Source organism: Schistocerca cancellata, chromosome 8, assembly GCF_023864275.1.
Source record: "Schistocerca cancellata isolate TAMUIC-IGC-003103 chromosome 8, iqSchCanc2.1, whole genome shotgun sequence".
NCBI lineage: Eukaryota > Metazoa > Arthropoda > Insecta > Orthoptera > Acrididae > Schistocerca > Schistocerca cancellata.
This window is the reverse complement of record NC_064633.1, coordinates 439,921,933-439,937,110: the sequence shown is the minus strand read 5'-3', so window position 1 is coordinate 439,937,110 and position 15,178 is coordinate 439,921,933. Positions and strand designations below refer to the sequence as shown.

General features: G+C 38.6%; 1 protein-coding gene across 2 annotated transcripts in view; it reads right to left on the bottom strand.

The window, feature by feature from the left end:
- LOC126095319 (probable dolichyl pyrophosphate Glc1Man9GlcNAc2 alpha-1,3-glucosyltransferase) overlaps window positions 1-15,178 on the bottom strand; it is a 122,909-nt gene that overhangs the window by 82,297 nt on the left and 25,434 nt on the right. For both annotated transcript variants that reach the window (XM_049910125.1, XM_049910124.1), the window contains exon 6: window positions 14,366-14,499. In XM_049910125.1, the coding sequence (XP_049766082.1) occupies window positions 14,366-14,499 (134 nt within the window). The remainder of the gene's footprint in view (window positions 1-14,365; window positions 14,500-15,178) is intronic.

The window sequence follows — 15,178 nt, the reverse complement described above, 5'->3', positions numbered from 1 at the left end:
ATCTTTGTGGCGCAGTTGGAAACTGACGATCCTCAGGCAGATGTAGGTGTAGACAGGGCACAACAATAACAAATTTGAAAATAAGAGTGTAGTGAAGTTAGTAAAGGGAATGATAGATTTGTTGTTAGGCAGCTCTCACTCTAGAGATGGAGGCCAACTTTTGCAGGACAAAGTAGGATCAGAACACCAGTCATTAAATTTTTAAAATCTAGTGCTGGTCTGGATCAGTTGGCAAATGATTTAAGATCACTTTTAGGACAGGGGCCACAGAAAGAAATAATGTTTTAAAAGAGGTCATTTTTGAAAGAAACCCTCAATGTGAGAAAGTAATGTAACAATATAATTCTTGCATAATGTGACAGTGCAAACAGCTGTTGGTGGAAAATCTTCAGTAATCATCAGAAATTTAATTTCCACACAATTAAAGGTCAGTCAGTGCAAAATGCTAGTGACATTTATTGGACCCAAGTATTTGAGGATTGACAAGCAAAATTAATGAATCACCTATCTGCAATGATGAATAAGTCATCCAGCCCAGCTGACTTAATCTGCCTCTCTGAACATCACATGACCATGGTATAGGTGTGTTAAACATTACATGAAACTGTATCTGTCTGTCAGAAACAGCTTTGATGTTTGTGTTACAACTCATTACTAGGACTCAAATTTTTAGGTGCTAAAAGTCAGGAAATTAATTATTTTTTATGTTTTAAAAATACTTTGAGATATGTGAGAAAAAGTAAAAAATACGTAATTATAATTCAGTTTAAGTGAATATGAACAATACACAGTGCTTATGAACGCAGTTTATGCTACGCCTCACTGATTGGTGAAGAAATACAATATACAATGAGATTCATCGTCAAGTTGTGCCTCACAAATGACTGATGATTATCCAGAAACACTGCCTTATACTATGAAAATGAGCACTCCATCTCACAAAATGTCTGTCTGATAAATTTATAGCAGGGCACATTGCTCACACTTACATTGATATCCGCTTCTCGATGGTCATCTAACACATTTGAAATTTTGCACCCATTTAAACACACTAATGTTTTCTAACACACGTCTGAATATATTTCGTAATTTTGTGCTACAGATCCACTAAGACTGTTTTCTTTTGATGCCTTAACATGTTGAACTGTTTCTGACAGAAGAATTACTCCCTTTCGAGTTTGTCAATTCTGCTGCTAAGGAAGCAGAAGTTAGCAGATATATGTACTGAGTCATTTTTCAATGTGCCAGTTAACATTTCCTCAAGGATTCCAATGGAAGTTGCATCATCTTTGTTTAAGACATTAACTACTGTGGCAAAACCAGGAAAATTTTCTGCATGATAGTCATATTTCAGGATTTGCAGTCTTGAAAACAAGTGAATTCTTCTTGGCAACTTCATGAACACTCTTTTCCCATTAGGAATCAATTTATCCACATTAGGATATACTGTTCTAATTTATTCACATAGTCTGTGAAAACCATGCACAATGCATGTAACATAGCTCACTTTAGGGTAACTCACAACAAGACCTCCTATTTCCTTCTTCATACATGCTACAGCATGTTCGTAACTGTAACATGTCAAACTTCCCACCACATGGCCACAAAATTTGCACTGCTTTATTAAATAATCTAGCAACAGTCACATGGTTCACAGTAGTCATTTCTTGGTTTGTTAGCATAGAACTTTTCTTTGAAAACAGTTCATTATTTTTTAAATACCCAACAATGAGAGCCCCAATTTCCCTGCCAGTAGGGTCCGGAGTTTTGCCTAATGTAACCCATATTTTCTCATTTTCCTACACAGAATGAATCTGTTGTAAGTTTTGTGGTGACACTTTGGAAGATACTCTGTTCTAAATGTTGACTCTTCAGGAGTGGAAACATTTGAATATTTGTAGAGAAACTTCTTTAACATTGGACTACTTAACTTAGAAACAGCAATGTTGACTAACACAAATGTCCTACATGAATCTTCACAATAAAATGAAAATGCATCATGGCCTGCAGACAAAACATGGAACTGCATCATTAGAGGTTGTTTTTTCATCAGGCATGAAACTACTTCTATATGTGTCTTGCCCCCAGCTGTCATGTAACTTGAAACTGCTATTCATCTCTTACTGCTGGCCACAACAAAGTTGGCAGAACAGGACACATCTACCTGAATTAAAATTACCCTAAAATTTTGTAACATGCTGCTTCAAATGATAACTTGTTGCTTCTACGTTAGGTATTGTAAATTAGGTTTGCTTTAAATACACCCTGTAATGGTCATAAGAGTTAGTTACCTTTGAGATAATTCACATTTTGCATCAGTTGCATAAGAGTGGTGCCAGTATCAACACTTGAGGATGCAAATTAGGTTTGCTTTGAATACACGTTGTAATTGTCATAAGAGTTAGTTACCTTTGAGATTGGATGTGGTGAACTGCTGCTGGTCAAAAATGCCTTTAAAGTGACAAAGACACTGTTGTCAACACCTCACAGAGTTTGGACGAGGTCAATAATAGTGCTACAAGAAGCTGGATCTTCGTTCTGTGATACTAGAGAAAGGCTTGGCAAGACTGTAGCCACAGTACAATTGCTGGCAGCGGTCGCAAGAAGGCCAGATTCTGGACAGTGACATGGCACTATTGAGAGGGAAGACCACCACGTTCGGCATATGGCTCTGGTGCATCACACTGCATATGCAGCAGAAATCTGAGCAACAGCACCACAGTGACAACTGTTACAAATTGAGCCAGATGCCATGTAGTGTGCATTCCTCTGACCCCAGACCTTTGTCATTTTTGACTTCAGTGATGTCAAGTAAGAGCTCACTGGAGTGCAGGGTGGAGGCTGTTGTGTTCTCTGATGAAAGCTTGTTCTGTCTTGGTGCCAATGATGGCTGTGTGTAGGTTAGAAAGAGGCAAATTGGGGGCCTACAACCAACTTGTCTGCCTGCTAGACACACTCGATCTACACCTGGAGTTATGGTCTGGGGTCGATTTTCGAACAAAAGCAAGAGCACTCTCGTGGTTATCCCAAGTACCCTGACTGCAAACCTCTAAGTCCATCTGATGATTCAACCTGAACAGCATTCCAGGGAGTATTTTCTAACATGATAACACTTGTCCACATACCGCTATTGTAGCCCAACATGCTCTACAGAGTGTCAATTTGTTGCCTTGGCCTGCTCAATCACCATATCTCTCTCCAACCAAGCACATATGGAACATCATTGGATGGCAACTCCAATGCCATCCACAACCAGCATTAACTGTCCTGTTTATGATTGAGCAAGTGCAACAGGCATGAAACTCCATGCCACAAACTGATGTCCCACACCTCTACAACACAATGTATCCATGTTTGCATGCTTGCATTGAACGTTCTGGAGGTTATGCTGTATTAACGCACCTGCATTTCACATTTGCAATGGCTTATCTCACATTTACATTAACCTGTGATCTTGCAAAGTTAATCACATAAGTATGTTAACCAGACAACCATATTCCTGAAATATCGTTACTCTACATTAATAATTTTTTGGTGTTGTGATTTTTTCTGTCAGTAAAGTATTGCCTTACACTTCACAACACCACTAATGAACTACACTTGAGTGGGTGGGGAGTAAGGTAAGGGACATGGTGCAACATGGCTATGGACAAAGAAATCCTTGGTTTTTTTATGGTGTGTGTGTGTGTGTGTGTGTGTGTGTGTGTGACCAATAAGATGGTAAACACATAGCTGCAAGCTGATATGAAGAAACAGAATAACATACACTCTGCATTTAGGATAGCAAATGTTTATATTGGGATTAAATAGCTCACATATTCTTCTTTGTTTAAGCAATGCAAAACAGAGACAAAGTTAAAGATCTGTTGTGGTTGTTGTTGTTGTGGTCTTCAGTCCAGAGACTGGTTTGATGCAGCTCTCCATGCTACCCTATCCTGTGCAAGGTTCTTCATCTCCCAGTACCTACTGCAACCTACATCCTTCTGAATCTGTTTAGTGTATTCATCTCTTTGTCTCCCTCTACGATTTTTACCCTCCACGCTGCCCTTCAATACTAAATTGGTTATCCCTTCATGCCTCAGAACATGTCCTACCAACTGATCCCTTCTTTTAGTCAAGTTGTGCCACAAACTTCTCTCCTCATTAGTTATATGATCTACCCATCCAATCTTCAGCATTCTTCTGTAACACCACATTTCGAAAGCTTCTATTCTCTTCTTATCCAAACTAGTTATTGTCCATGTTTCACTTCCGTGCATGGCTACACTCCATACAAATACTTTCAGAAACGACTTCCTGACACTTAAATCTATACTCTCTTCACTCTATACTCTATATTTCTCTTCTTCAGAAAGATAAAGATCTAGCACACTGATAAAAAATGTAAATATTATATGCTAATAACTGAAACATGGGAATTTATGTAATCACAGAAAAATGTTTAAAATATATATTTTAATAACAAAATATTTATTTACCTAATAATCTGGGCCCTACTTACAAGAAGCCGTACTGCAAATTAATGAAGATAGCCATACAGACATCAAAGTAAATATGTTACGAGAAAAGGATAGTCACATTCGGTAAGAAAGACATAACAATATGAGCTATAGTGAAGTAGGAGGCTGGTAGAAGAAGAAAGTAAAAGAAAAAGATAGCATTAAAATGTGTGCAGTGTTGCCAAACTTTTTAACAAGCACTTCGTAACTGTTACTGGAAAGATGAGATTGTGAGTTTTAGTAGATGGTGCCTTGGAATATCTCAGATTAGCCATTATGAACAACTTCAATACTATGAATATGACCCTCACTACACAAGTAAAAGCTAATATCGACCATAAAATCTTTATAATAATCAGGGCTGCTTGAAACCTGAAGCTGAGAGAGGTGCCAGATGTGCCATATCTCTATGATTTCTATACGAGACATATCATAATTAGTAGTGAAAACTGACATGGATAAAATTGTACAAGGAAAAAAGGGCGAGGGGATGCCAAATGATAAGTCACTTGTTTTGGAAAAATGTTTTTGACTGGTCCTGTGAATAGTTATGATAAAATGTCAACAAAGTTAATTAAAATTATCACTTTATAATGGCCTTAAGGTCAAAACTGCATTTGTGAAATAAATAATTTCAACAGCCAATGGCGAATATGATGACCTTTAAAAATAAATAAAGAGTGTTCTTCCAAGTTTAGTAAAATATTGAATTATTTGTGTAACCAGTCATTTATCAGTTGAACATTTCCCAGATGGTTAAAATATGCTAATGTTAAGCCTCTGTCTACAAAAGGAGACAAAGATATACCATAAAATTTCCATCCAATTTTACTTTTGCTAGCATTCTTGAAATTTTTATTGTTGACCTTCTGAATACGAATAATATACTGTCATAGTCATACTACAGATTTATAAAGGCTTCAAATACTGAGAAGGCTACTCACAAAAACAGTGAGTACTCACACAAACAATGAGAATCGACTTGCTGCATCAGACAATACTTTACAGGCTAATGGTGTATTTTGTGATCAGTCAAAGGCTTTCGACTGTGTAAATCACAATATCCTTTTAAATAAATTACATCTTTATGGTGCAACAGCAAATGCTGCAAAACTATTCAAATTTTTACCCTCTGATAAAAAACAAATTGTGTCAATATGAAAGAGTCCCGTATTAAGCTAACAGGCATAATCCAACTGGTAACTAATTAAATGTGGTGTTCCACAAGGTCTGCCTTTGGGACCTTACTTTTTCTTGTGTGTATCAATTCTCTTTCTTTAGTAACATTACCAGACACCAAGTTTGTTTTGTTTGCAGATGATACAAACATTGCAACTGTTCTGGTGTAACCACAAGTGGCGGAACAAAGACGCGGAATTGGGCAGCGCTGCGCAAGATGCAACCCCTGGAAGAAGTGAATAAAAGCGCCACTCCCGCCAGTCTCGGCCACTCAAATTGGCTCCGTATATGGATAGTATAGGAACAATTGTAGACCGGACTCAGTACCATAGATTCAGTTATCAGTGACATGTGTCACCTTGCAGGAACTTGGTCTATAGTGACGAACATTACTGTTTACATATTACTATCGATACCGATGTAATTCAAAAGTTAAGTATTGTCAAATCTGTTTTATAGAAAGAAAACTACTAATATTATTTGTTTGAATTGTTGTGTAGCATTCCGAGAAAGCAGCATTCCTGTAGCCACCCTATAAGTGATGAGTGGGCAAGATCCAACAGATTTCATGAATGTAATTTTTACAGACATTAATATATGGTTGCTAACTAATTCTCTATCATTAAACATTGAACAAATACATCATACACATTTCAGAACTTTCAAGGGGTTTGCTCCAGTATATAGTGAAAATATGACAACAGGTAGATAAAAGAGGTTGACAATGTTAAATTCTTGGGATTACAGTTTGACAATAAATTCAACTGGGAGGAGCATACCACATAACTGTTGGAGCACGTAAACAAATCTTTAATGTGGATGTTGTCAGAAATAGGTGACAAAATATAAAAAAGCCTAGGGTACTTTGCTTGTTTTCGTACCAGAAGTCAAATGGGATCATTTTTTGGGGTAACTCAACAAATCACAGTAAAGTTTCGCGAGTCTAAAAATGTATAATAATACAAATTGGTTGTGATGTGAACTCAAGAATGTCCCACAGAGAAATATTCAAGGAATGGGAGATAATGAATACTTCCTCATATATCAATGGCTTAAAGAAATTTGTCACAATTAACATACCTCTTTTTCAAACCACCAGCTCAGTTCATGGAATCAGTAAGAAATACGAACAATCTGTGGTGACAGGCAAATCAGTAAGAAATACGAACAATCTGTGGTGACAGGCAGTCACGCGGCTGTCATTGCGTGATCAGCTGATGGGTTACTACGTGTTAACCGAGATCATGCATTGGCTACTAGGAGTGCTGAAATGTGGTTACTCCTCGCCAGGGCATGCAGATGTTCCGTCATTTTGAGTGATGTATTTTAGACTATTCAGTTGTACACTACTTTCTGAGGTTCTTGTTCTTAGTGTCTGTCAACGAATTGTTTCCTCCAGTTTATTTAATCATATTTTCATGTGATTTCTGTACTGTGGAAGGATCCCAATTACAGAAATAAAACACACTGAATGTAGGAGCCACCTGAATGCAATTCTTCCACAATAAGAACATGAAATTAAGCCTCACGCACAGCAAGACTTGTGACATTGGTCAACCCAGTGTGATTTGTGGTCAAGAATATGATTCATGAGGCTCAAGAACATCACATTCAATAACAGAAACATGCAGAGACAGATGCACCCGCAATCTCAATACTGGTAGTGCAGCTACCATATTTCTGGCCTCATGACTGCGTTATGGTTCGCCTAGGTTGAGAAGACCATTCTTGGTTAGTCAACTGGATCACTGATATGCATCCAAAGTGCAAGATATTATAACATGACCACCCAGCACAAAAGCATACCTGAAACTCATGATGGGATCTGTGACTGGCCTGAGGACTTTTTGGCAGGGAGGATGCAACATGTTGTTTAGGATAGTGTGTCATCATCAGATGTAGAAGTAATTTCAGGGTGTCCCAGGGAAGCATGTTGCGACTCTTCCTGTTCGTCATCTAATAATGACCTTGCAGACAATATTAATAGTAACCTCAGACTTTTTGCAGATGACACAGCTATTTGTGGTGAAGTAATGTCTAAAAGAAGTTACATAATCATTCAGTCAGGTCTTGATAAGATTTCCAAGCAGTAAAAAGATTGGTAATTGCTTTAAATGTTCAGAAACATAAAAACTGTGCACTTCACAAAACGAAAAAACATAGTATCCTATCAATGAGTCACTGCTCTACCAAGAGCACTTGCCCATGAAAGGCAAAGGTCCCGAGTTCGAGTCTCGGTCCGGCACACAGTTTTAATCTGCCAGGAAGTTTTGTCGTAAGTGCATTGTTGATGGCTAGTGCGTGCCAGTCTCTCGTGAGTAGTACCAGTGTTATGTGAAATGCACGCACACTCAGAATATTGTTGAAGGTTGTTTTGTTCTATGTCGGCTGCAGTGTTGTGCTATTGTGTGCATCCTTCCTGTGTGTAAAAACACATAAATAGTGAAAATGGCTAACAGATAGTGTTTATCAAAGTTAGAGACTGAAGAACCCTTGAACAATGGCTCAGAACTTAACGATCTTTCGGACAACATCAGCGATTTTTCAGAAGACGACAATTACTCACGTGAGCTGGAGAGCGAAACCTGTGCTGCTGATAGAAACGATGGCAGCAAGTATGAAGAAGCTAATGCACAAGTTTTTATTAGTCAGGTTTGTCATTCAGTTCAACAGCCTGCCCTTCATAATGAATGGTGTCATTTTGATGCACCCCCTGAATTACCTCTGTTTGAAGAAGTGAGTGGAATTCAGATTCCTGTTGATACATTATCAACCGAACTAGACTGTTTGTTGCAATTTTTTGATCACATCATGTTTCTAAAAGTAGAGTTGGAGACAAATACATATGCTACTCATACTATTTCTGAACTTCGCCATCAGAACGGTATCAAACCACAATCTTTATGGAAGAAATGGAGAGCAGTGAGGATACATGAAGTATCTCAATTTTTGCAATCATTGTGTGTGTGTGTGTGTGTGTGTGTGTGTGTGTGTGTGTGTGTGTATTGTAAAGGAACCTAAACTTAGGGATTATTGGTCTGAAGACCCTGTGCTTGCTTCATCATTTGCTTCTCAACTAATGTCACGAAGCATTTTTTGCCATATTCAGGATGCCGCATGTGAACAATAATGCACTATAGACACCTCAATAAGAATCAGGCCATGACCTGCACAAAATAAGACCTGTTTGGGACTTTTTCACAGAAAGATGCACAAAAGTCCTTTTTCTGACTGTGGATGAAGCAATATGTCCCCTTTGAAGAAGAATTGGATTCCCTGTTTATATGAAAGACAAACCAGAGAAATATGGGATAAAACTGTATGTTGTAAGTGATGCTCAAACAGGTTACATGTGCAATGCTGAAGTTTATACTGGAGGAAACGGAAATATTAACAATTCTGACAAATCCCTGCTGCTGAGGCTGTGTTCCTCTTACTTGGGAAAAGGACATGTGGTATACATGGACAGATTTTATAAGTGGATGTGTTGAGGTAGTAAAGTCAGACGTACTAGACTACAAAAAGTGTGCATTAGTAGATTATATGTGTACATTAGCAAAGCAATTGGTTCACAAAGGAGGAGCACAACTAAATAAAGACACATATTCAGCACCGAGTTGCAAGTGCAAACAGACTCACAGAATGTCACTTTCCTGAGAAACTGCCACCAACAGAAAAGAAAACAAACCCAACTAGAAGATGCAAGGTCTGTTGGGACCAAGGGAAAGTTGTAGGAAAATGTAGTGAGGAAAGAGACCAGATACTACTGTAGGCCACGTAACACAGGCCTTTGTGTTCCTGAGTGTTTTGAAAGATTTCATACCTAAGTGAAGTACTCTAATTTGTAAAAATGAGGAATAAAAATATTTCACAATAAAAAACTTTACCTAAAAATGAAGCATTTAGTATTTCCTGCTGACAAGTGAATTTAAATAAATAGCCTACCATTCCCATAGCTTATGAAAATTTTGTCGACTTCGGGGAAAAATAAAAATGCTGAAAAACAGTGTCTTTGGAGTAATATCCACAAATCCCTACATAACTTATTTGTGCTGAACATATACATATTCATAAACAGGAATGATGGAAGGTTAAGCTGATATACTGCCCAAAGAGGTAAGTGGATTAGTAAATTTAATAAAAAATTGTAAATTGTAGCAAATTTCCTCAGGATCCAGGTATTAACTGGATAGCCATCCCATTAGGCTCCAATGTGTTAAACATTTTCATTTGAAGAATTGGTCTGTTGCATAAATCAAAACAGAATTGGATGAAGTTCACATGGACTCTGCACCATCATTGAAGACCATTTACTTTTGGATTAATGAATTTAAACCTGGTCGGACAAGTACTGAGGCTGGAGCATGCTCTGGCAGTCCAACTGAGGTCACCACAAAGGAAACCACTGACAAAATCCATGATATGGAAATGCAAGACCATCAAATAAAAATAAGGGAGATTGTTGAGACTGTAGGCATCTTAAGTGAGTGAGTGCATAATATCCCGCAAATAGCTATGAAGAAGCTGTGTATGAGGTGGGTGCCACGATCGCTAACAGTCGACAAAAAATGCTCCTGGCACAACATTTTAACACAATGTCTGGTGATGTTTAATCACAATTAACAAGACTTCCTGTATCGACTTGTGTCTGTCAATGAAACCTGGATCCATCATTATGGCAGTCAAAATAATGGACAAAGGATGGTGACAGTGGATCAAAGAAGGCAAAGACCATTTTGTAATTGCTGGTAAGGTGATGACCACTGTTTTTTGGGATTCTTAAGGAATAATCCTCATGGATTACTTGGGACAAAACAGAACCGTAACTGGACCCGACTATGTTTTGATGTTGGATCGTATGAAACTCATGTTGGCTGAAAAAAAGATCAAGACTGGCACACATAAAAGTGCTCTTTCACCAGGATACTCCACCATCCCACACATCAGCGATAATGATGGTGAAAATGCATGAATTGGTGCCTCATACCCTATAGTCACCAGCCTTCTTCCTGTTCTCTAACTTGAAACTTTGATTAGCTGGGAAGAAATTTCCGTCAAATGAGCGATAGTGGCATTCAATGAGTATTTTCCAGAGTTCGACAGAACCTATTTTTCCGGTTGGATGAAGAATCTGAAGGTCATTCGACCAAGTTTATATCCTCATCTACATCTACATGATTACTCTGCAATTCACATTTAAGAGCTTGGCAGAGGGTTCATCGAACCACAATCATACTACCTCTCTACCATTCCACTCCTGCACAGCGCGCAGGAAAAACGAACACCTAAACCTTTTTGTTCGTGCTCTGATTTCCCTTATTTTATTTTGATGATCATTCCTACCTATGTAGGTTGGGCTCAACAGAATATTTTCGCATTCGGAAGTGAAAGTTGGTGACTGAAATTTCGTAAATAGATCTCGTCGCGACGAAAAACGTCTTTGCTTTAATGACTTCCATCCCAACTCATGTATCATATCTGCCACACTCTCTCCCCTATTACATGATAATACAAAACGAGCTGCCCTTTTTTGCACCCTTTCGATGTCCTCTGTCAATCCCACCTGGTAAGGATCCCACACCGCGCAGCAATATTCTAACAGAGGACGAATGAGTGTAGTGTAAGCTCTCTTTTTAGTGGACTTTTTGCATCTTCTAAGTGTCCTGCCAATGAAACGCAACCTTTGGCTCGCCTTCCCCACAATATTATCTATGTGGTCTTTCCACCTGAAGTTGTTCATAATTTTAACACCCAGATACTTAGTTGAATTGACAGCCTTGAGAATTGTACTATTTATCGAGTAATCGAATTCCAACGGATTTCTTTTGGAACTCATGTGGATCACCTCACACTTTTCGTTATTTAGCGTCAACTGCCACCTGCCACACCATACAGCAATCTTTCCTAAATCGCTTTGCAACTGATACTGGTCTTCGGATGACCTTACTAGACGGTAAATTACAGCATCATCTGCGAACAACCTAAGAGAACTGCTCAGATTGTCACCCAGGTCATTGATATATATCAGGAACAGCAGAGGTCCCAGGATGCTTCCCTGGGGAACACCTGATATCACTTCAGTTTTACTGGACGATTTGCTGTCTATTACTACAAACTGCGACCTTCCTGACAGGAAATCACGAATCCAGTCGCACAACTGAGACGATACCCCATAGCCTGCAGCTTGATTAGAAGTCGCTTGTGAGGAACAGTGTCAAAAGCTTTCCGGAAATCTAGAAATACAGAATCAACTTGAAATCCCCTGTCGATAGCAGTCATTACTTCATCCAAATAAAGAGCTAGCTGCGTTGCACAAGAACGATGTTTTCTGAAACCATGCTGATTATGTATCAATAGATCGTTCCCTTTGAGGTGATTCATAATGTTTGAATACAGCATATGCTCCAAAACCCTACTGCAAACCGACGTCAATGATATAGGTATGTAGTTCGATGGATTACTCCTACTACCTTTCTTAAACACTGGTGCGACCTGCGCAATTTTCCAATCTGTAGGTACAGATTCATCGGTGAGCGAGCGGTTGTATATGATTGCTAAGTAGGGAGCTATTGTACCAGTGTAATCTGAAAGGAACCTAATCGGTATACAATCTAGACCTGAAGACTTGCCTGTGTCAAGTGATTTCAGTTGCTTCGCAACCCCTAAGATATCTATTTCTAAGAAACTCATGCTAGCAGCTGTTCGTGTTTCAAATTCTGGAAGATTCCATTTGTCTTCCCTGGTGAAGGAATTTCGGAAAACTGTGTTCAATAACTCTGCTTTAGCGGCACATTCATCGGTAACAGTACCATCGGCACTGCGCAGCGAAGGTATTGACTGCGTCTTGCCGCTTGTGTACTTTACATACGACCAGAATTTCTTTGGATTTTCTACCAAATTTCGAGACAATGTTTCGTTGCGGAACCTATTAAAGGCATCTCGCATTGAAGTCCGTGCCAAATTTCGTGCGTCTGTAAATTTTAGCCAATCTTCGGGATTTCGCGTTCTTCTGAACTTTGCGTGCTTTTTCGGTTGCCTCTGCAACAGCGTTCAGACCTGTTTTGTGTACCATGGGGGATCAGTTCCATCTCTTACCAATTTATGAGGTATGAATCTCTCAATTGCTGTTGCTACTATATCTCTGAATTTGAGCCACATCTCGTCTATATTTTCACAGTCAGTTCGGAAGGAATGGAGATTGTCTCTTAGGAAGGCTTCTAGTGACACTTTATCCACTTTTTTAAATAAAATTATTTTGCATTTGTTTCTGGTGGATTTGGAAGAAACGGTATTGAGCCTAGCTACAACGACCTTGTGATCACTAATCCCTGTATCAGTCATGATGCTCTCTATTAGCTCTGGATTGTTTGTGGCTAAGAGGTCAAGTGTGTTTTCACAACCATTTACAATTCGCATAGGTTCGTGGACTAACTGCTCGAAATAATTTTCGGAGAAAGCATTTAGGACAATCTCGGAAGATGTTTTCTGCCTACCACCGGTTTTGAACAAGTATTTTTGCCAACATATCGAGGGAAGGTTGAAGTCCCCACCAACTATAACCATATGAGTGGGGTATTTATTTGTTACGAGACTCAAATTTTCTCTGAACTGTTCAGCAACTATATCATCGGAGTCTGGGGGTCGGTAGAAGGAGCCAATTATTAACTTAGTTCGGCTGTTAAGTATAACCTCCACCCATACCAATTCGCACGGAGTATCTACTTCGACTTCACTACAAGATAAACCACTACTGACAGACACAAACACTCCACCACCAATTCTGCCTAATCTATCTTTCCTGAACACCGTCTGAGACTTCGTAAAAATTTCTGCAGAACTTAATTCAGGCTTTAGCCAGCTTTCTGTACCTATAACGATTTCAGCTTCTGTGCTTTCTATTAGCACTTGAAGCTCAGGGACTTTCCCAGCACAAATACAACAATTTACAACTACAATTCCGACTGTTCCTTGTTCCAAGCACGTCCTGTATTTGCCATGAACCCTTTGAGATTGCAGCCCACCCCGTACTTTGCCGAGGCCTTCTAACCTAAAAAACCGCCCAGTCCACGCCACACAGCCACCGCTACCCATGTAGCCGCCAGCTGAGTGTAGTGAACTCCTGACCTATTCAGCGGAACCCGAAACCCCACCACCCTATGGCGCAAGTCAAGGAATCTGCAGCCTCAAAGGAGACTGTGGAGAAGTAATGCAAACTGTTTATGAAACAACCTTTTTTATTGCTTTTTTACCAGACTTATCAAACCACCCTCATAAAATACTTATGCCCTTGCCTTTACATTCATTTCTCCTTGCACTATTCTTCTCTGGTAGCTCAAAATAATATTGTCTTGAACTTAGATACCCCATTTATTTTTCTAAGGGACAGAAGCAAACTCGTTAAAAATTAATGAAATGGTTTAGAATTTTCAAATTTTACATTTTGCTGCAACAGGAACATAAATTCCCACACTGAATGTGCTGAAGTAACAGCTATTCTGTTTAATTGTTTATATTTAAATACTCATGACTTTATATGAAGATTAGGCTGTAACAAATTTATGGTATACCAAGCAAATATATATTCCTAAGGTAGTAAGTTCCAAACTCTCATGTTTTGTCAGAACAGAATTTACAGAAATCTAATATACTTATTTATCAAAAAAAGTTTTAAAATGACACCCACTTACCAGTATAGACACCAGAGTTAGCATGAAAGTCATTTTCGGAGAGACAGAAGGCAGTATAGTGTGCTCAAATTCTTGCACAAGTCCACCTGTCATCACAGCAGAGCTATGTTGCAAATTCATTCCTAATTTCCTGCCTGAAACCAGCAATTAAAAGAATGTATTAAATATTTCCATAAGATACACGGTGATGGTGATAGGAACACACAAAATTTTTGCTTGCATACACTTCTGTATTTGATAAAATAATAAATGGTATACTACATGAAATAAGGGAAAGACAACCACTGGCCATGTGATGCATAGAAACATGTAACAGAAAATGGTATTGCTACTAGCTTTTGAGCTCTTGCTCAGACTCTCTGCAGTGGATGTGAGCATTTGGGTATCCACATGGATGTGTGTGTGAATGTATGTACATTGGCTAGAAAAAGAGTAAGAGGTCAAAAACTAATGTGAATACTGTTTTCTGTTATGTGTATATGCCACACATCAGTCCACTATAGGTGAGTGGCCACCTTTCCCTTATTTTAGATATTGTTTCATGCAGAAAGTTCCATTATAATATCAGTGTATTATTTTACGTATAGAATCAATACAACAATGAGAATGAAATGATCAGTACTAATAAAGTAACATATTTTTAACGGTCAAGAGTATGGTATGCTCTTGAGAAGCTACTAAAATTGTTACAAAATGAAGTGATATTTGTTCCACTGTTTTCACTTAGTTCTTTAAGAGTACTCATACAATTAGGACAGAAAACACACACCTAGCTACATCATAAAGGAAAAAAACCTAATGTCATATGCTTCA